Source organism: Channa argus, chromosome 3, assembly GCF_033026475.1.
Source record: "Channa argus isolate prfri chromosome 3, Channa argus male v1.0, whole genome shotgun sequence".
NCBI classification, from domain to species: domain Eukaryota; kingdom Metazoa; phylum Chordata; class Actinopteri; order Anabantiformes; family Channidae; genus Channa; species Channa argus.
Genome location: NC_090199.1, coordinates 15,659,008 through 15,680,778, shown reverse-complemented (window position 1 = coordinate 15,680,778; position 21,771 = coordinate 15,659,008). Strand labels below are relative to the sequence as shown.

General features: G+C 38.9%; 1 protein-coding gene across 12 annotated transcripts in view; it reads left to right on the top strand.

Moving 5' to 3' along the window:
- The window catches only part of ank2a (ankyrin 2a, neuronal), a 54,997-nt gene that overhangs the window by 32,865 nt on the left and 361 nt on the right, over positions 1-21,771 (top strand). For 8 of the 12 annotated variants that reach the window (XM_067497320.1, XM_067497316.1, XM_067497314.1 and 5 more), the window contains 10 exons: positions 784-10,461; positions 11,924-12,001; positions 12,126-12,257; positions 12,450-12,590; positions 12,670-12,880; positions 13,111-13,189; positions 19,375-19,464; positions 19,917-20,000; positions 20,215-20,379; positions 20,519-20,692. In XM_067497320.1, coding sequence (XP_067353421.1) covers positions 784-10,461; positions 11,924-12,001; positions 12,126-12,257; positions 12,450-12,590; positions 12,670-12,880; positions 13,111-13,189; positions 19,375-19,464; positions 19,917-20,000; positions 20,215-20,379; positions 20,519-20,692 — 10,832 coding nt within the window. The remainder of the gene's footprint in view (positions 1-783; positions 10,462-11,923; positions 12,002-12,125; positions 12,258-12,449; positions 12,591-12,669; positions 12,881-13,110; positions 13,190-19,374; positions 19,465-19,916; positions 20,001-20,214; positions 20,380-20,518; positions 20,693-21,771) is intronic. The other 4 variants (XR_010913856.1, XM_067497310.1, XM_067497313.1 and 1 more) reach the window with 4 other exon arrangements.

The window sequence follows — 21,771 nt, the reverse complement described above, 5'->3', positions numbered from 1 at the left end:
ATCACAACACACTTTGTACATGAGAGAACAGGGTAGAAAATCACAAAATAGGGTAAATGTATATTTAATGCATTTATAAACATTACCTCATATAGATATATGATACCAGAGAAGTTGGACACATCTAAATTGAGTATTTTAATTTTTAAAAATATAGGTAATAGTATAATAATAAGTAACAAGGAACTAAGTTACTTAGATTTCTTACAAAAACAAAATATTAGAAAATATAACACACAAAAAACAGTAGTGACCTCATTCCTTGACATTAACCTGACACCCATCTTACTAAAATCCCTCTTTTCAATTTGAAGTGCTCTCTACTATTGTTTTTAACTTTTATATGCAGGCAGACATGACTTATGTATGTCAGCAACAATCTTGAGAAGTTTTCTTTGTCTGTTATTCTGCATTTATGTATCTTTTTTCATATGTAAATGTTTATCTTCCCTTCTTATTCTGTTTGTATATAAATGTTTGAATATAAAATGTAGAAGAATATTATTCTTGTTCATGTTTAGTTACCCATCCTTCTGGCTTTGCTTATGCTGTTGCTGCCCTTGTTCCCTTCAAACTCTTTTGGATCTCTTTATCATCTTCTTTTTGGTCTTTTTTTTCAAGATTCCATTACCCTTTGCCTCATCAGTCTTCTCCTTAGTCTATGAACTGAAGATGGATTATGATGGCATTGTCTTGATCACAGTTCTCTGATGTCTCTCTTCCCCACTTCATTTGTCCCTTGTGTTCTTTACCCTTTTTGGTTGTGAACATTTTTAAATGAAGATGATGAATCTGAATCAACTGAGACATTCTCTTTAAGAACTAACCAACCTCTTGACCCTGCAACCCTTGCAAGCCCGGACCTTCTCTCAGACATGTCAGATGTCAAATTGTATACCATTTTGACTGCAGAGCAAATGTATGAAGAGGGAGCTGAAGCTAGAGGGTGGGAGCAAAAGGAGCAATTGGCCATTGTGGAAAAGTTCAAAGACAGGCTGGAAGATTTTGGAGAGAATCAAAAAGATGGGATTATTGACAGTGGAGAAGGAGAACAAAGAGGTGAAGCAAAAAAAGAGAAATGGGCCTCACCCTATGAGACCAAATCTAAAATGAGGTCTTCCCACATTGAAGAACAGGAGATTTGCAATGAGAAGACAACTTCAAGTAGATCTCCTCCAAAGATCAAAGATATGACAGGGATTATCTCACACCCCAATATGGACATGGAAGATTACATAGAACAGAGACCTCTAGTTATGAGTGGTTCTAAAGAAGACCTTGTCCAAGAAAGGTTTGAAAAGGTTGTTGCAAAGCGTGATGGCAGTCGACGTCCCCCAGACATCAAGAAGCCTATTAGGAAGAAACTTAGAGAAAGAGAGCGTTCTGGATGCAGCAGTTCTGAGGGAGAGCTTGAAAGGATGAGCTCTCAGGAGTCTTTAGATGGCGATGTCATTCTTAGGGAGAGTGGCCTTGTATCCACCCCAGTTATGGATCCACCAGCTTCTCCTCCAGTGGTTGAAACTCCTATAGGATCCATAAAAGACCGAGTTAAAGCTTTAGAGAAGAAAGTTGAAAAAGAGGAGGTTCAAAGAAAAACTGTTGAACATGAGCCACAATCTTCTGTCATCATGAAGGATATGGAGGCAGACATGCCAGAACTTCCCAGAGTTCCCAAGTCCCCTAAATCCCCCCGATCTCAAACAGAAAGATTAGAAGAGACAATGTCTGTTAAGGAACTAATGAAAGCATTTCAGATTGGACAGGACCCTTCAAAAAGTAAATCTGGTCTTTTTGAACACAAAGCTATGGGTTCTTCTTATACTTCGACATCAATAACTGAATCAACAGATTCTAAAGAGAGGCAGACACCTGAACAAAGTCCTGCACAGGGATCTCAAAGTAAAACTCTCCCAAGTGTCATAACTCTTCACCAACAGAGTAATGTGATGACAAGTGACAAGACAGACTCAATGGAAGATGGTTCAGTATCTGAAAGTACCTTAAAGACAGTGAAAATTGCTGACACAGTTCAATGTCATGATGAAAATGTTAACCTACAGAGAGACACACCAGTGTCATCAGAGAAGGAGACTATGTCTGTGAAGGAGCTGATGAAAACATTCCAGTTTGAGCAAGATCCTTCAAATACTAAAACAGGGGTTCTTGAACACAAAGCCATGGCTTCTCATATTTCAACATTGGTATCACAGGCTGAAGATGAAAAAAGTCATACACAGGGGCCCAAATCCCAAATTCAAAGTCAGAATCTCACATCTTCCCACCAACAGAGTGATGTCAAGAAATGTGAGAGAACAGACCTAGAGAATCAACTAGTAAGTTTCATCAAAGAAAACTCTGAGGAATCACAGATTATGTCAGATCGTGCTTATATGGGAAAAACAATAAAATGTGTTGATACAGCCCAATATGATGATGGAAGGGTTAGCCCACAGAGAGAGGTGTCAGAATTGACAGAGAAGGAAACTCTGTCAGTGAAAGAGTTGTTGAAAACATTCCAGAGTGATCAAGATCCATCAAAAACAAAAACAGGCATTTTTGAAAACAAAGCTTCATCTTGTATTTTAACTGAATCAGCTATTTCTGAAAAGATACAGACACCTGAGCAAAGTCATACGCAGGAGCCTAAATCACAAAATCAAACTTATAGCCTCAGAATTTTCCAAGAACAGAGTGATGCCATAAAATGTGACAAAAAAGACTTAAAGAATCAGACAGTACATTTAATCAAAGATAACTCTGAGCAATCACAGCTAATTATTAATGGTGCTCGTTTTGCAAAGACAGTGAAATTTGCTGATACTGTTCAGTGTGATGATGGAAGTGTAGGTCAACAGAGAGAGTCACCAGAGTTTTCACAGAAAGAGACTATGTCTGTGAAGGAGCTGATGAAAGCATTTCAGCCTGGACAGGACCTTTTGAAAATTAAAGCTGGGCTGTTTGAATCCCAAGCAGTGCATGCTACTGGTATTTCAACATTAATGTCTGAATCAATAGATCCTGAGGAGATACAGAGGAATGAATATAGTCCCACACAGGACTCAAAGTTGCAAACCAATGTACAGAATCATCCAGATTTCCATCAACAGGGTGATGTCAATGCATTTGGACCATTGGATTTAGAGGCAGAAACAGAAAGCTCAAAGAGTGATAACTCTAGGGATTTTTTTTGTTTTGGAGAAACAATTGATACAACTGATACAATTCAGACAAACAATAGAAGTGGTAGCCTTTGGAGCAAGAAGAAACACATGAACTTCACTAGCATGCAGTTAGATGAACCAGTGATTAGCACTAGTAGGAGTTTATCAGAAGACTTACAGATCAGTCCTGATCGCAGACCTTCTGAGGACTTCAGTGCTGACATAAAAGCCGAGCTGGAAGAAAGTCCTGAGTACCAGCTGTTCAAACAGACATCGCCAGTTGCAGACGTGAACTATTGGTTAGAAAAGAATGACGAGGACAACTTGGCAGATGATTCTGATACAATTCCAGCATCCATCAACAGTCCTTGCATTAAAACTTACACTGTGAAAGATGTCTGTGTTAGTCAGGTAAAAGATGATCTATGTCTCGAGAGTCCCAAGTCTAAAGGTATGGCTGAATCATCAGACACTAGTGTTGATATTAAAACCCCACATTCCAGCTCTGGAGAGAGTAGAAATTATGAAGAACACACACTGACCCATCAAATGACCAATGAAATGCTTACTTGCCCTTCTAGAGGAGAAGGACAGAACTTTAAGGTTATAATTTCACAGGAAGAGAATACTTACGAAACAAGCAAAGAAAACATACCAAGTGATCAAAGAACATTCTTTGCACAAGACAGTACTAAAGTAACAGGGTTCAGAATTCAGGAGTCACTACTTCAAGACGTCCACAGTGAGAGCAAAGCATCTAGCTGTACATCCATAGCAGTGAAAGATATTTCAGGGATGGTGTCCTTGCTAAACAGTGACTTGGATAAGTATCTCCAAACTAGGCTTATGGTAGTTCAGTCTCCAGAAGAGGATATTGTTCAGGAGAAAGTTGAACAAATTATTTTGGCAAAGGACAAAGATAAAGACATTATCACATTGTGCATTGATGAAAATGAAGGTGAAGCAACACAAGAACCAAATTATGTGTCAGTGGAAACACATTCAATTATGGATACAAGGGGAGATGAAGAATTTTTGAGTGAATCTAAAGAACCTGATGTGTCCAAAGGAGTAACAGTTTCATCAGGGATGTTGTCAGTCATGAGAGATCACTTGGATGAGCATCAGCAGGCTAGATCTGTGGCAAATCAGCAACGGCCGATACAAAGTTGGTCTCCAGAGGAGGACATTATGCAGGAAAAAATGATTACCAAATATGACAAACCACAAGCAGCAGCTAAGTCCCATGGCTGGTCACATGACCAGATACATATGGATGAGGCTGAGGTCAAAGAACTTGCATCAAGCTCTGTTTTGGAGACACGTTTACACGAAGTTCGCATAGAGAGACAGACACACGATCAACAGTCTACAACTGAGAAGGATGTGTCAGGCATGTTGTCACTGCTTAGTGGTGACTTAGATGAGCATCTCAAGGAAAAGCCAGTGGAAATGCAATACCACCCAGAAGAGGATATAAGCCATGAGACCTGCAAACAAATTATACTGACAGGTAAACGTGTGGAGGATATTACAGATGGAGAAATAGATGAACAGATACAAACAGATGTGGTGGAAGTCAGAGAAATTACCCAAAGCCCTGTATGTGAGTCACAGTTCCACGAAGTTCTCCTTGAGCAAAAGACACATCACCAGCAGTCTACAACTGAGAAGGACATGTCCGGCATGTTGTCACTGCTCAGTAGTGACTTAGATCAGTATCTCAAGGAAAAACCAGTGGAAATACAGTGCCATCCAGAAGAGGATCTAAGCTATAAGAGCTGCAAAGAAATTATACGGACAGATGATATTGTTGAGGATATGACAGACATAGAGACACATGAACATGTACAGACAGATGTGTTTGAAGTAAAGGAACTGACGCCAAATTCTGTACTAGAGACAGCATTTCGTGAAGTACACATCGAGAAAAACACGCATCACCAACAATCTCCAAATGAGGACATTGTTCAGCAGAAATCTGAACAAATTATTTTAGCGAAGGACCGAGATAAAAATATTATCACATCGGTCAGTGATGAAAATGAAGGTGAAGCTACAAAAGAAACCAATTATATATCAGTGGAAACACGTTCAATTATGAATACAAGGGGAAATGAAAATGAAGAACTTCTGAGAGAATCTGAAGAACCTGATGCATCTAAAGGAGTAACAGTTTCATCAGGGATGTTGTCAGTCATGAGTGATGACTTAGATCAGCATCCAGAGGTTAGATCTGTGGGTAGTCACCCAAGATCGATACAAAGTTGGTCTCCAGAGGAGGACATTATGCAGGAAAAAATGATTACCAAATATGACAAACCACAAACAGCAGCTAAGTCACATGGCTGGTCACATGAACAGATACATATGGATGAGGCTGAGGTCGAAGAACTTGCACCAAGCTCTGTTTTGGAGACACGTTTACACGAAGTTCGCATAGAGAGACAGACACACGATCAACAGTCTACAACTGAGAAGGATATGTCAGGCATGTTGTCAATGCTTTGTGGTGACTTAGATGAGCATCTCAAGGAAAAGCCAATGGTAATACAATGCCAACCCGAAGATGATCTAAGCCATGAGAGCTGCAAACAAATTATACTGAGAAGTAGAAATGTGGAGGATATTACAGATGAAGAAACACATGAACAGATACACACAGATGTGTTTGAAATTGAAGAACTGACACCAACATCTGTAATGGAGGCACCATTCCAGGAAGTGTGCATTGAGAAAAAGACACATCACCAACAGTCTACAACTAAGACAGATATGTCAGGCATGTTGTCACTGCTTAGTGGTGATTTAGATGAGCATCTCAAGGAAAAGCCAGTGGAAATACAATACCACCCAGAAGAGGATATAAACCATGAGAGCTGCAAAAAAATTATACTGACAGGTAAAAATGTGGAGCATATTACAGATGGAGAAACAGATGAACAGATACAAACAGATGTGGTTGAAGTCAGAGAAATTACCCCAAGCCCTGTATGTGAGTCACAGTTCCACGAAGTTCTCCTTGAGCAAAAGACACATCACCAACAATCTACAACTGAGAAGGACATGTCAGGCATGTTGTCACTGCTCAGTAGTGACTTAGATCAGTATCTCAAGGAAAAACCAGTGGAAATACAGTGCCACCCAGAAGAGGATGTGATCGACGAGAGCTGCAAACAAATTATACTTACAAGTACTAATATAGAGAATATTACAGATGGAGAAACAGATGAACAGAAACAAACAGATGTGGTTGAAGTCAGAGAAATTACCTCAAGCCCTGTATTGGAGTCACAGTTCCATGAAGTTCGCATAGAGAGACAGACACACGATCAACAGTCTACAAATAAAAAGGATATGTCAGGCATGTTGTCACTGCTCAGTAGTGACTTAGATAAACATCTCAAGGAAAAGCCAATGGCAATACAATGCCACCTCAAAGATGATCTAAGCCATGAGAGCTGCAAACAAATTATACTGAGATGTACAAATTTGGAGGATATGACAGATGAAGAAAAGCATGAACAGATGCACACAGATGTGTTTGAAATCAAAGAACTGACACCAACATCTGTAATGGAGGCACCATTCCAGGAAGTGTGCATTGAGAAAAAGACACATCACCAACAGTCTACAACTGAGAAGGACATGTCAGGCATGTTGTCAATGCTCAGTAGTGACTTAGATCAGTATCTCAAGGAAAAACCAGTGGGAATACAATACCATCCAGAAGAGGATGTGATCAACGAGAGCTGCAAACAAATTATACTTACAAGTACTAATATAAAGAATATTACAGATGGAGAAACAGATGAACAGATACAAACAGATGTGGTTGAAGTCAGAGAAATTACCCAAAGCCCTGTAATGGAGTCACAGTTCCTCGAAGTTCGCCTTGAGAGAAAGACACATCACCAACAGTCTACAACTGAGAAGGACATGTCAGGCATGTTGTCACTGCTCAGTAGCGACTTAGATCAGTATCTCAAGGAAAAGCCAGTGGAAATACAATACCATCCAGAAGAGGATGTGATCAACGAGAGCTGCAAACAAATTATACTTACAAGTACTAATATAAAGAATATTACAGATGGAGAAACAGATGAACAGATACAAACAGATGTGGTTGAAGTCAGAGAAATTACCCAAAGCCCTGTAATGGAGTCACAGTTCCTCGAAGTTCGCCTTGAGAGAAAGACACATCACCAACAGTCTACAACTGAGAAGGACATGTCAGGCATGTTGTCACTGCTCAGTAGCGACTTAGATCAGTATCTCAAGGAAAAGCCAGTGGAAATACAATGCCATCCAGAAGAGGATGTGATCAATGAAAGCTGCAAAGAAATTATAATGACAGGTAAAAATGTGGAGGATATTACAGATGGAGAAACACATGATGAAATACAGACAGATGTGGTTCAAGTCAGAGAACAGACCCCAAGTTCTATATTGGAGTCACCATTTAATGAAGTTTGCATTGAGAGAAAAACACATCATCAACAGTCTACAACTGAGAAGGATATGTCAGGCATGGTGTCACTACTTAGTAGTGAGTTAGATCAATATGTAAAAGAAAAGCCAATGGGGATACATTGCCAGTCTGAAGACAAGTTAGTCCACGAGAGCTACAAACAAGTCACAGTAACAAAAGGTGCTAAAAAAGAATCTCCTGTAGTTTCCCCTGAATTTGAGATGATTTCAACAGAAGCTACAAATTCAGATTTTAATAAAAAAGAGGTTGTGGAAAGTGGGTGGCAGATATGTTCCCATAAAGATAAAGGTCCTAAGAGTTTCATATCTGAGGAAGGTGACATTACAAGGTCAGATGTAACAAATGATGACTCCAAAAATGTTGATGTAGTTGCTGCTGCTCAAAGCACACACAAAATTCTTCAACTACCAAGTAGCTTATACACACAACGACCAGCTGATTTAGAAAACCTAAACACTGTGGATTTTGATGATCTAGCTGAAGAGGCATGTGATGAAGATTCACTAGAGGCAAGCCCTCTCATGGAGGATTGCTCTTCGAAGAAATCCCCTGATTCAATTGAGTCAAGCCCTACCAAAGAGTCCCCCTGTCCAGACTCCCTTGAAGGAAGTCCGACTAATTCTCAAGAGTTAGTACTTAAGATGCCAGCTAAGGCAGCTGTGTATGAGGATTATGCTTCCCAGCTCAAAGCCTGTTTAGCCTATGACAAAAACATTTACAGGGATGGAAGTGAGCATGCAGAAGAAGTAGACAACAGTGAGATCTTACAAATAAGAAGTAAGATTAAGGAGGACAAATTTTCCCACTCTGCAAAGACATTAAGTGATGGCAACATATGCACTGACCCCAAAATACATGATGGTGAGAAACCTCACACACTGATAAGGCAGGACTCTCTTGATGCAGACGATAGCAATGGTGATACCAGTAATAAACAATTCAGTCCAGAGGAGGAAATGTTCAAAATTGCTGCAAAGGTCAAAACATTTGGGGAGATGGAACAAGAGGCTCAGATGAAGAAAGACAAACCTTTAGATGCTCCCGTACTATTGGAGACAGAAGATTATGAATTAGATATAAACGTTGGAATACAGTCTCCCTCACAAGATAGACTCCATAAAGTTAATGAAAAATGTACGATGGATGACACTCATACACTTGGCGAGACTACAGATTTTAGTTTGAACCCAGTAGAAATTCAGACACAACTAAAAACTACTCAGTCAGTTGATGGTTCATTGTGTTTAACTGCAGCTCATGGAGAGGAACCTGAACCAAAAAGCGATGAAGCTAGGCCCATGTTAGCAGAAGGAGGAAATCAAATACACAAAGACAAAGATGCTGTTGATTATTCTATAGTCTCTGACACACATTTTTCCAGCTACGTGAAAGGTGAACACCATATTGTTGATGACCTAGAAGTTGTCTCACCAGTGACTGATTCAGGGCCTTTCTGTAGACCTCAAACTATGGTGTGTGGTAAAGAACTAGATGTAATCCCAAGGTGTGAAGATAGGAATGATGTAACTTTCGATGCACAGGTTAAGACTGAGGAACAGATTAGTCTTTGCCCTTTAGAGGAAAGAAAAACACCAGATAAAAAACCTCTTCAAACTCCAGGCAATGAGAGAACTGATCCATTTCAATTTCAAGAGGGGAAGCTATTTGAAATGACCAGAGGTGGAGCCATTGACATGACAAGAAGAAGCTTTGAAGGAGGGGAAGAATATGCATTTTTTCATATAGGAGAGCAACTTGTTGATGAAGTTGTGTTAGAGGACACTGGAGAAGAAACAAAGTCTTTTAAATCACAAAATAGTGATTGTGACAGAACCCCTCATGAGACCCCAAAATCATCTTCAACTGAAGGTGTCAATGATAAAGTTCCTACTCCCAAATTCAAAACTCTCATCAAATCATCAAGTGACAAGTCAGAGCACAAAGAGCCACTTTCTGAAGATGATGTTGGCAGCTTTTCAAAGAGTCAGCTTGAATCCCCTGGTGCTTCACACAGACTAACTAGTGTTCAAGGGGCGGTTGAAAGCCTTGAAAGTCTTGGTCTAGACTATCTTAACTCTACTATAGCTGACCTACAATCAGACACTTCCACAGCTGGCCATTCAATGTACTTAAAGAAGAGCCACCATTCCTCAGACTCATCTCCTGATGATGATGATGATGAGGAGGAAGATCAAGAAGACCAGTGCTCTGTCATAGAGATGTCCTTTTCAGCTGCACCGGTTGGCATGTCAACAGACACCAAGAATTCATCCCCACCTTCGGAAAAGCCTATGAAAGACTCTCAGAAACCTGAGCTTGGTCAGGTTCAAGAACAGGCAAAAAAGAGCTCTACTTTGGACCGTAAGACTAGATCTGAGGCCGATAGCAGCACAAGCGAAGTGTTAAATAACAATAGCAGGAGGTACTCTGATAGTAGCCAATCCACCAATAAATCCAGCATTTGCCATTTCAAATTTCCTGCGATGACACAACAAAAACCTGTTACACATGAAGTCTCCCCCAGCTCTTCCCCAAGTAATAAAATCCAACTCTCTAACACTACAGAAACATCAGCTGGGTCATCTTTGGATACTGAAGATATAAGCAGCTCTAGTCACATGAGTCCAGATTCTGTTATCTTCACATATGACATTCCAGCTACACACAGTTCAGATTCTGATGTTCCGTTGCCAGTTGTGCAGCCATCTTCTGGGACAGTGGATGTATTTGAATCGAGGCCTGCATGGGATGACACACTGGAAACTCAGATGCAGAGAATCACCGACCAAACTCCAGAATGTACGCCAGGTATGGCCAGACTTACATGGGCATTTGCTTTCCTATCTCTTCTCCGCAGCAGCAAGACCCCTTTTGTGCTTCCTATGAACATGTCACCATTTGCTTTAGTTTTTTTATGTGGAGTGAATTGTCTTATTCCATTGTGTTTTCTGGTCTCTATTTTGTCTATATTTGTGTGTGTGTGTGTGTGTGTGTGTGTGTGTCTGTTATGTACGTATGTTGGTAAGTGTCATCTGTGTTTATGTATATGCAATCTCTCAAGATTGAAGGCCATGTAACTTAAGGAAGTACCAGCTTTAACAGTTATGATGCAGACTTTCACAACTCTGTTAGTAATAATAACTTTAGTACTAATACAGCATTACTAATATTAGCACGCAAATAGGTTAATTAGCAGATGAATCCCATTGCTTACGCTGATAACTAAAAACTCGGTGCAAGAATTATGACCAAATAGTCTGTAAACATTAACCTCCTCTTCATTGTAATATATCCAATTTTCATGCTATCATTCATGTCAACATTACAGATCCATGGTTTATTTCAGAGTATTACAGCCCATAACATAGAATATTAAGGAAAGTATATTTGCAATGATGACTGGTACCTGCAATCTAAAGAAATTTTTCTTTAAAGAATACTATAGGTCTATTGCCAAAAAGGTTGTGACATGGTGTAAACTGTAAATAAAAACTGAGTGAAATGCTTTTACCCCATATTCATTTGGTTACTGTATAATGTATTGTATATGTAATTCAATTGAAAAGACAAAAACTAGTGAAGTTGTTGTAGAGCCACCTGGTGGAACATCTCTCAACTACTCATATGTATTTGGCAACAGCTAACAGTTTAATGATTGTAGGGGGTCCTGGTGACTCAATGGTAGAGCATTAGGTTAGGAAGGCCACCTTGGTGCCGGTCCTGAGCCCAGATAAAAATGAGAGGGTTGCGGCAAGAAGGGCATCCGCCATAAAAACGATGTGGCAACCCCTGAAGGGACAATCGAAAGCCATTGATCTTTAAACAGTATAATGATTTTACTTGAGCCTAAAAACAGCTTCCCAGAGAAGCTGAATCTTTTAGAAGTAAGGACAGGATGCAGTTCACTACTATGTGAAGGGCACGGGCAAATAGTTCAGGAAGTTAAAGATTTTTTTCCAGGTTAAATTGACAAACAATTTGGGGATTTCATCAGCAATTGTGCATCATATTAAAGGTTAAGAGATACACATGTGACAAAGCTGGAAACTAACATTAAATGGAGTTGTGTTTTTTTTTTTTGATAAATGTTTTTATCAGTTACAGTATAAATGTTACAATTTTAAGACTTAAGATTTTCAGATGATTGCATTGTGTTTTATTTACATTTTACAGTGTCCCAACCTTTTGGGATGTGGGGTCATATGTCTTATACCTTTATCTCATGGGTGTGGTATTTAAATTTAATGTTTGGTTTTGGCGGCATGTGTAGTGGATTGGCAAGATGATGCTGACAGGAAAGAGGAAACATTAACTATCATTGCAGATCTTCTTGGCTTCAGCTGGACTGGTAAGCTGTTAAGTAATACGTTCATTTTTGTTAAACATTATATATTTTATATATTTAGTATTTTATTGAGTGCAGTTTAGAGAGAATACTTGTTCATCCCTTATTTTATTATCCATCCTACCAGAACTAGCAAGAGAACTTGAATTCAGCGAGGATGATATCCAGTTAGTGAGAAAAGAGAATCCAAATTCTCTCCAAGAACAGAGCCATGCCTTGTTGCAGCATTGGGTTGAGAGGGAAGGAAAACATGCTACAGGTACATGCCTTTTTGATCCGGCAGATTTCAATTGAGATTTCAGTCTGGTTCACTGTTTGGTTTTATATCTATCCATTGATTTGTGTATTAAGTATCATACATATAATCATACATTTTTAATTGTAACATAATATGTTTTGTTGTCTGAGTGCTTTTGTGGAGTCTACTAATGGTTGAAAAATCCTTCCACAGAGGACTGTCTGATTAAGAGATTAACCAAGATCAATCGTATGGACATCGTTCATCTTATTGAAACCCAGATGAACAAGTCAGTTCAAGAACAGACATCTAGAACTTATGCAGAGATAGAGAAGACACTGGATCACAGTGAAGGTACTGTGAAGGCTCTGTGTAATATCAGCCTTTTTTTGTGCGTGCTTGCACGTTCATTCATGGTGTGTATTTTTATCAGTGTCAGTCGCCTTATCTTCAGTGCAAGAAGATGCAGACAGCCCCAGAGTTGTTAGAAAAGTGGAGACAGACCGCAGACCACCTCCTGCTGTTTCTGAAGAGGACCTCTCTGTTGCTTCCCTACTGGATATTCCTTCGTGGGCAGAGCCTGTTGGACATACCCATTCAGAGAGCATGCATGGAGACCTTTTGGAGGACCTTGAAATTCCACAGTAAATTCATAATTTTAAAGTATTTCTGAAATTGCAGCATGTCTCAATATTTTAATGTGCTTTTACATAATTTGTTAAGATTGAATTGAGACCCATGTCACACAGCACGCAGCATTACAGCATAAAAGGTGGAGAATAAAACTGCTGCTTTTCTCAAGGTTAATGTTTCCCAGAATGTTTGACATATGTTAATTCAGATTTAGTGATGAAGCCTTTTTTTTGTGTTGCAGTGAACTGAACCCTAACCTGTGGACCTCAGAGGATGTAATTGCACAGGAACCTACATGTTATGACAACTCTGATGAGCAAGTAAGTACGTTTCTCACTTTAAACGAAGCACCACTGGGGATCCAAGCATTTCAGCTTCATGACCCTAAAGTAAATGGCCAGTAAGGTTGCTGGAGTTCTGTTGACGTTCCTTTTGTCAGGTCTTTCTAAAGTGGCGTTCAATGCCATATCATGGATGACTACAGCAGTCCTTCCTAACGAAACACCCTGGTTGTACACTACAGAACACATGCTCATCATCGATAATAACGATCATGTCCAGTCAATTGAACTCAATACTGGTACAGCTACATACAGGTTGGTGAAACCATGCAAAATGAGGACAGGTTTGCAGTGAACCGAGACAACAGTAGTGCAGTTTAAACTATGGCTTGTGGCTCAATAGACAGGTACTGCAGAGGAGGAAATGAGTCAATCTTTTCTGTATTACTTCCTTTCTCATTTGAAACCACAGTCTATGAAAACATATCCTTTCCAGATCAGTCATATAAAAAAAATTATAAATATTTAACAAAAAACATCTGAAGATAAAGGACTCCAAAAGTTTTGCTCAGATCAAAAACATTAAAGACAATCTATTGAAACATGTCACATATTCAGACAAATACAATCATGTAAACCAGTGGTTTTCAAGCTGGTAGAGAGGCGTAAATGTAAATTAATTTTTCCAAATATAATAAATCATTATCAAGCACGATAAAGTTCCCAAAAGTTTAGAAAACACACTAACGTATATATAGTTTTATTAAACTATATGTTACTTGAATACAACATTAAAGCAAATCAAATTAAATGTTAGGACAACTAAATTAAGATTTATGACTTAAAAACACTTTTGGAAAGACAAAAGAGGAATGTCTAATGATTCCATTTTTCACCTGATTTTAGTATGTATGGCAATTGTTTAGCAGTGCTCTTAGTCACCTCACCTCATATGCCAGAATAAGATCAGTTTACATGAATCTGAAAATAAACCAGTATCACCTCTGCGTATTGAAGTGTTTCTCCTATTATTTTAATTATTTGACAGAAACAGACCAGATAAGTTAGACTGGCCTCTCTGCCATATCCACAGCGTACCTGGATTTTTAAATAACAGACTATAGAACTTTGAAGTTTTATCCTGTAGACCTCTTGTGAAAACTGTGTAGCACTTCACATCACATATTTTGGTTTTCTTGTAATTTATTTCTAGGTATTCTTAGCGTGCTTAAATATGCAGATGCAGCACTAAAGTGATGTTTGATGAAGGGAGAATGAGAAAAAGAGTGCAAGAGAGTGTAAGATACTAGGCAAGAGTAAATGTAAGACTGGCTTTTACTTGTTGCCAAGAGCTAAAAGAGATAAATGATGCAAGACTGAGGTTTCTAAATAACACACTAACAGGACATTGGAAGTGGAAATATTTGCCGTTGTTTATCTTGCCACCCAAGTTTTTTGTAAATGTAATCCAAGTCTTGTAAGGTTGTTGTTGTTTAAAGAAACTTTGACTTAGAATGTTTTATAAGATACAACTTTGTTGTAACACACTGCAAAGTTTTTTGGGGTCACCATTCAGATTACTTTGGACATGATTTTGACAGAAACCTCGTATCACGTCAAACTGTCTCCATCACAAAGCAGTTAGTGTTACTCTTCCATGTCACAACAAAAAAAAACTATGCAGAATCATGTTTAACTAGAATCGTGTAGTATTCCTCTGAAAAGCCAGGGCCAAACTATTTTGACAAATCTCATCTTAAAAGATTTTCTACCAGACAAAACCACTGCAAGATTCCTCATTCCCCACTCTGCAGCAGTTGATCTCATAGTAAAAGTCGAATGTCACCAACTGGAATTTTGAGACAGGACTCAAATGACTAGCCTTTTCTGTGAGGTATCTTACCTGGACAACAAAAACATGCTTTCACTAATAAGACACAGGGGCTTTACTGTCTTGCTGTATCATGGTTGCATAAGAGCGTGCAGTAAATAATCTTTTAGTGGAACTATAGTAGCTTTGTCTAAGTGATATGAGCGTCTTGTTCTGATAATAATATAGATAAAGATTTAACCTAGTGATACCTTGACACTAACTGATTTAAATACTTTTTGCATAAGGACAATCATCTAACTTAATTGTATCCAGCTTAAGTGTGATGCATTTCAGTTTTTTTTTTTTCAAAGATTGCAATCCATTGTAGTTGCATAGCGCAATTCACTTACCGGCTGAAAAGTTCAAACAGAGCAATGTACTTGCCACAGCTAAAAGCATATACTGTCTGGTATATTTTCCTTCCTATTTGTAAGGCAGATTATTGTTTTTAACAAACATAAAATCATATCACAGAGATGTTGTAATTCATTGGCGTATGAATTTCCTTACACAAGTAAACCAGTGGCAACGTTTTGGATGGAATTTAGTTCAGTTGAAAAATTGAATGTGATGGCAAAATTGCAGTGATGACCATACCTGGAAATGGTCTTAAATATTTTCAAATACTGTATGTGGACACAGCACCACTCGTGATGGTTGTATTTTCAAAATGTGTTTATATTTACAGTAGAATAGATAGTTATGTTTCTCTGTGGCAAATACTGTTAACTGGTGCAGTGTTTCCTGTCTTTATGTTAAGATAGCGAAGCAACCAGTTACTTGAAATTAGTGTCAATCATGCTAATTTCAAATCACACCCAACTCTTATTTTTAATCAGATTCATTTCTGCCCCTTTTGTTATTTTAAAGTGATACTGTATTGTCAGTGATGTTCTCAATGTGATATATCCAAACATTCTATTAAAATACAAACTAAAAATTCATTTCAAAGCACTTTAGTCAGTGTATATGATATAGTATCTTATTGTAACAAAACTAGTCATAGAGTTGGACCCAATAAATGCGCTCGACACAATCGCTCAATTTAAATACAGTTTAATTATGAAATGATATGGTTGGCAAAGAAGGATGGAGATACAAGTCCTCCAACTCGCTAGGTAGGTAGTTCTGAACTCCAGTTTATCAGAGAGGACATGCAGATGAGTAACGGCAATGACTAGTGAGATGTGGAGTCAAAACATGAAACAAGACTTACTAGAGTGAGTGGGGATACGAGCAAGGTCCTTATGGGGAAGAGTGGAGTATGGTCCTGGCAGAGTATATATATCGCATCTATCTAGATATATATCTAGATGTAGCGAGGATGAGTAACTGAGTAAGCTCTGGATCCAAAACAGAAGCAGGCCTGCTAATGAGTGCGTGAAACGTAGCCGTGGTGAATCTCCAATCCCTGATAGTGAAAAAAACTTCAAAATCCCATTACTGATCAAGTGCCGTGGTGCAATAGTCTCATGGCTCTAGATTCCATAATTCTCTTATGCGTCATAAACTTGGTTCTTAACATTGGTAACAGAATTCTTTCAGTGTATATTCACTAGTGAAGTCCTTGATACAGGTAACTTGAACACATGATGGATACTCATCTGAGTTCCGCATTAGAGTAACAGTCAGATAATTACATAGCTTGGTAAAAACGTGAACATGTCATGATCAAAGCGTTGGCATGACATGGTAAATATTCTCCTTATAAACATGTGGTTACAAGGGCTTGTGATAATCTTGATTCCTCATGGGCTGATAACAGTACTTATAATCCTTAGAAACAGGGAGTCAATAGGAAGCGGTTACTCACAAAACCTGAGTGGCAGGCAGAGTTAGGTTGATGAACGTAGCGTGGTACGAATAATAGATGATGCAAGATGGAAAGTCGCGGTGGGAAAGCAGACAATCTGGCAAGGAACTGTGGCCAGAGCTGGGTTTAAATAGCCAGGGGAACACGTGTAACTAATAGGAGTGGTTATCAATGGTAAAGCTGGGTGACATAAGCAGGGAACAGGAAGTGGACGGAAAGGGCTACAGAGCAAAAGTCTAGAACAGGAAGTGGGCCCGATCATGACACTTATATAGACTGACTGAAGTGCTGCAATGACTTAAATACAAGTGAATTTCCTTATTTGAGACGCAGATGTAAAAAAGAAAACTAAAAACCCTGTGCTTGAAAGATGTATGCCTCACTTGATTCCACCTTTTATCCAAAGAACTCACAAATCATTTTTATTTATACTTTTACCACTCCATTATATCATTTCTTGCAGGTATCAACAACATCTTCCAAGACAGTTTTTTCAGAATCTTCAAAACAAACAAATGTTGGTTTAGGGCTGAGTCAGGTCCTTCCATCTGAGACTCCATCCTTAGCAAAAACCTCAAACACACTGTCCATAGTAAAACTAGAATTCCCAACTACAAATACGTTTAACTTAAGTCAAACTCTATCTGAATTCACATTCATTCACAATATTCCACCACAGGAAAAAGATGAAAAACTGTCATTCCCTGAACACAATGAAGATTCTGGCTCAGCTAACCCAAGTTCAGTGACCCCAGATGCAGGCTGTCAAACAGGTCAAGCTAGTTCAGATGATGAAATCCCTACATCCCCAACATCATTTCCAACACCACAAGTGTCTGAGTCCCCTGAGCTCGACCAGCTCGTATCCGATCTAGAGGAGATGAAAGTTACGTTCAGACCGGAGCCACTTGATCTACCTCTGCCAGAATCCAGTGATGAAAGTCCTGAATTCAAGCAAATGTACAAGTTTGAAGACCTTTCTCCTGAAGATCAACGCCCTTTAGAACATAGTGATACCATAATAGTCAGCGTCTCCTCTGCTATACAGCTTGACACTAACTGCACAAATGTACTAGAGCCTTCACATTTCCAGATGTCTTTCCAAGATGAAGAAGAATTAGTTAGTCCTGATCTAACAAAAACATCTGACCATCTGGTCAATCATAAAGATAATGCAATATCCCCTACAGAGTCTATTTTAAGCCCTGAATCTCCCCAGAGATGTCACAGATTCATGGAACCATCACTGAACACTGAAGAAATATCAACACAGAGCATCCAAGATCAATTTTCACATTTATGGGAGGCAGCCTCTGTGGAAGCCATCCAGACCGAAGATTTTTCTTTTCTGTCTCTTCCTGATTTGAAATCTGAAAGGTTTACATCTGCAACCCCTTTTAGGTTTGAGGAACTGATGCCACATCCCTCCTCAGAAAACTTGAAGACATTTGTACATGTGAATAGACCAAGAATCACTGGACAGAGTTCAGAAAAATCTCTGACACCAGTCGAGTTTGAACATTTTGGCACTCAGCCAACCTCAGAGAAACACAAAGTTGAGATTTCCTCATTGTCCTCTGATGAGGAGTACAGCATCCCACCTGGATATGCAGAGTGCTCCTCTATGACAACTGTGTATACCCACATGCCTCCAGATTATGCAGAGCTCTCGCATAGTGGTGCAGAAAGCCCAGGTCTTGAATGCTCTGATCCTGAGTGTTATTTTGACTGCAAACAAGCTACATCAGATTTCTCAGAGACTGAGCGTGATGAACCTGAGACAAGAACTAGGTCTGTTGGGTGGCAGCCCCAGGAGCAGCTCAGCCATCGTAGATTGTCAGAAAAGATGAATCAGAGAGTGCTGTTATCCTCTGAAAGTGAAGATTATGAGGATGCTCCTTTTGTCCAAGAGCCTTATGATATAGTAGATAAAAAGAGTGAAGGATTCCAACACTACTCAGAAACATCCGATGAAGAATTCACCTTGTGTGAGGCTTCGCAACCACCTCCTCTCAGTACATTTTGGCCATGTGATGATACTGATAAACCTCTGACAGGGGTAAGACGAGATTTAGTAAACCATCCCAACCTGCAAGCTTTACCCAGAGCTGTGCTTAACCAAATACTATATTGCTATATTGCTTCAGAGAGGAATGAGTGCTAAACCTCTGGCGACATGAATGGGTTCGAAAACTCCTTTTAGCCCTCATTTTGTTTTTGATTTCAGATTTAACCTGTTGTAACTCAGCATGTCATTTTGCTGCTTATTAACAGCTGTGTCACTCACAAGCCACCTGTTTAATCACTGATAAACAAATTCATTTTTTGAATTAAGGCATGGTATGTTTTGCAAAGGTTTTCCCAAGCTACAGACTGCCATGTTGCGCTTTCCAGTAGAAGACAAACAAATTCATTGTGAAACACTCAAAGTCGGTGGAAAGTGCACCATATCATTCTGCTTATTGTTTGCTTGCTTCTAACATGGCATTAATATGTTCTCATTCATTACATCTTAATTGATTTCTTTTGATTGGTCAGGAGATCCCTACACAACTTGGACCGATGTTAGAAAGTTCAGATGATGAATTTTTGATCACCAGAATAGTGCGAAGGAGAATTGTCATTCAGGTATATGATTCAGCATGACTGATGGTGTTTTAAATGAGCACGAAGGGTGTGACTTCCAAAATGTAATTTAACCTGGTTATGCCTTCACTGTCAAGAGAAAATACTTATTTATCATCTAACACATCTAAAGCGTAAAATCTGTTTTTGAAGGTAAAGGCTCGATAAGAAATTCATCAGTTGTTTTGCGTAGATGAGGGTTACATCGTGAGGGTGTTTTACGTTCAATTTGAGCACTTTCTGTTGGTTTATTTGACATAACATTTCGTATTCTGAGAATGCAAGTTTGGTTGCTGTATCTCAAAGTCCCTTTCTCCCACTGGGTAATTACCATAAATGCAAGTTTTGTGTCCTGTTTTCTCTGTAACATCCATTTGAGTTTTCTTGAAGTGACTAACTAAACAACACATTGACCCCAATGTTATTATAAAAGAACTTTTTTTTTCCTCTTGTAGGCTGATGAAATGCCTGACATTCCCACTCAGTCGGTGACAGATGAAAAGTACAAGGATGAAAATGGACATATCGTTGTCAAAAAGGTAAAACTAAATTCTAGATAAGCTGTTTTGTGTCAGTTTCACAATTGTGACAGCAGCCTGTAAAGCTTCACAAAGTTTTGACTCTGATTTGCAAAGGCTCTTTTTTGCAGTAATGCTTTCTTTCATTCAGAAACAGATGATGTTGGTTTCTCTGTTTGCAACCAAATATGTGGATAAGTTCTTGTTCCCTTAACTAACTTTTCATGTGATTCAGGTTACCCGTAAAATTATTCGAAAGTGTGTTTCCGCGGATGGTGATGTGCAAGGAGAGGTGTCATTAGAAGGAGTTCCCCAGGGAACCATCACTATGGCAGAGGGAGATGAATACTCCAAGGGGGTGAAGCGATCTGTGCGGAAAAGTGAGGGAGACCATGCAGAGGTGTGTATACTGTACGATATATCAGATGGGTATCATACTCTTGTTAACAAAAAAACCCTGACCCCTCAAACTTTCTACTGGAAGTAGTTTGCATGTGACAATTGAATAAGAGGGAAATATCTTGTTCTTTTTAATGAAGGTAACGTTCACTGAGCGTGAGGGTTTGTCATCATTAAGGGAAGAGACAGCTGAGGTGTTTAAGGTCAGCCACTCAGAAAGGACAATGATGGTGGAGGGTGAAAGAACAGTGACACAGCAGGGTGATCCATCTTTGGCTTTTGACCTCCCCTCAGCTCAAGATGACTTCAGAGAGGTCAGTTAATATCAACTTGTGTTTTTTCTTTTTTTCTTTTTTTGACAATTGCCAATATTTGGAAGTAACTAAATATTATTGCAAACTTGCAGTAGCTCAACTGCAGCAAATAAAGATTTTCAGAATCAAACTATTCCTAATATCCCAAAAGATAACCCTTTTCTCATCTTCAAGCCACTAGGCATTGGGTTATATAAGTGTCCTACTATAAGCTTTAGTAGGACAGAGCTCCCTCATGTGGTAGAGAGAGAGACTGTAAAAGAAGATGGAACTGTGGTCAAGAGGTTTGTGACAGTTGCAGGGCACCAGTGTGACTGAATGTGTGTTTGACCACTTTTAAAAAAGATTTTTTAAAGTAACAGTCATGTGTTGGTTTTGTTAGTTTTACTAATTCTAACTAATACTAATGTTGTTAGCATTAACCAGTAACACTAACTGTGAGACTTTTATTATTTATTTATCAAAGGGATACCACACAGTTATGTGTGTGTGTGTGTGTGTGTGTGTGTGTGTGTGTGTGTGTGTGTGTGTGTGTGTGTGTAACTGTGTCATTACGGAAAAACATTTTTCAAAACTGAAGTGATATCTATATGTTTACGTTTGACAAGTAAAACAGTGGTCCCATTGTTGTATTATTATTGCAGTTAGAATTATTATTATCACACCCTTTTACTTTGTAGTTTGGATGAGAAGTTAACGTGCTTTAGTAAAACACATTTTTGTATTGTGTAATGTGACACATTAACCCATGTGACACATTTAATAGATGCCTTACAGTGCGACTATGTATACACAAAAATGAGTACGTATTTTTCCAGATAGAGCACATGCCATGCTTTCAAAGGTGGCAGATCTCATAAATAAAGTTTATTGGAAAATATGTAGTGACATGTCAGACGGTACGTCATCAAAATATAAAATGTGGAACTATTTCTCTAAGAATTTGCTCTCATCCCAGTATTTGTTCAGAGATGGAGAATGGATGCTCAAGAGCAGTGAAGTAACTTTGGCACCCCACACCAACATTCTAGAAAGACACAAAGTTTTACAAGAGTTACAGTATGTTCAATTGCACTTGA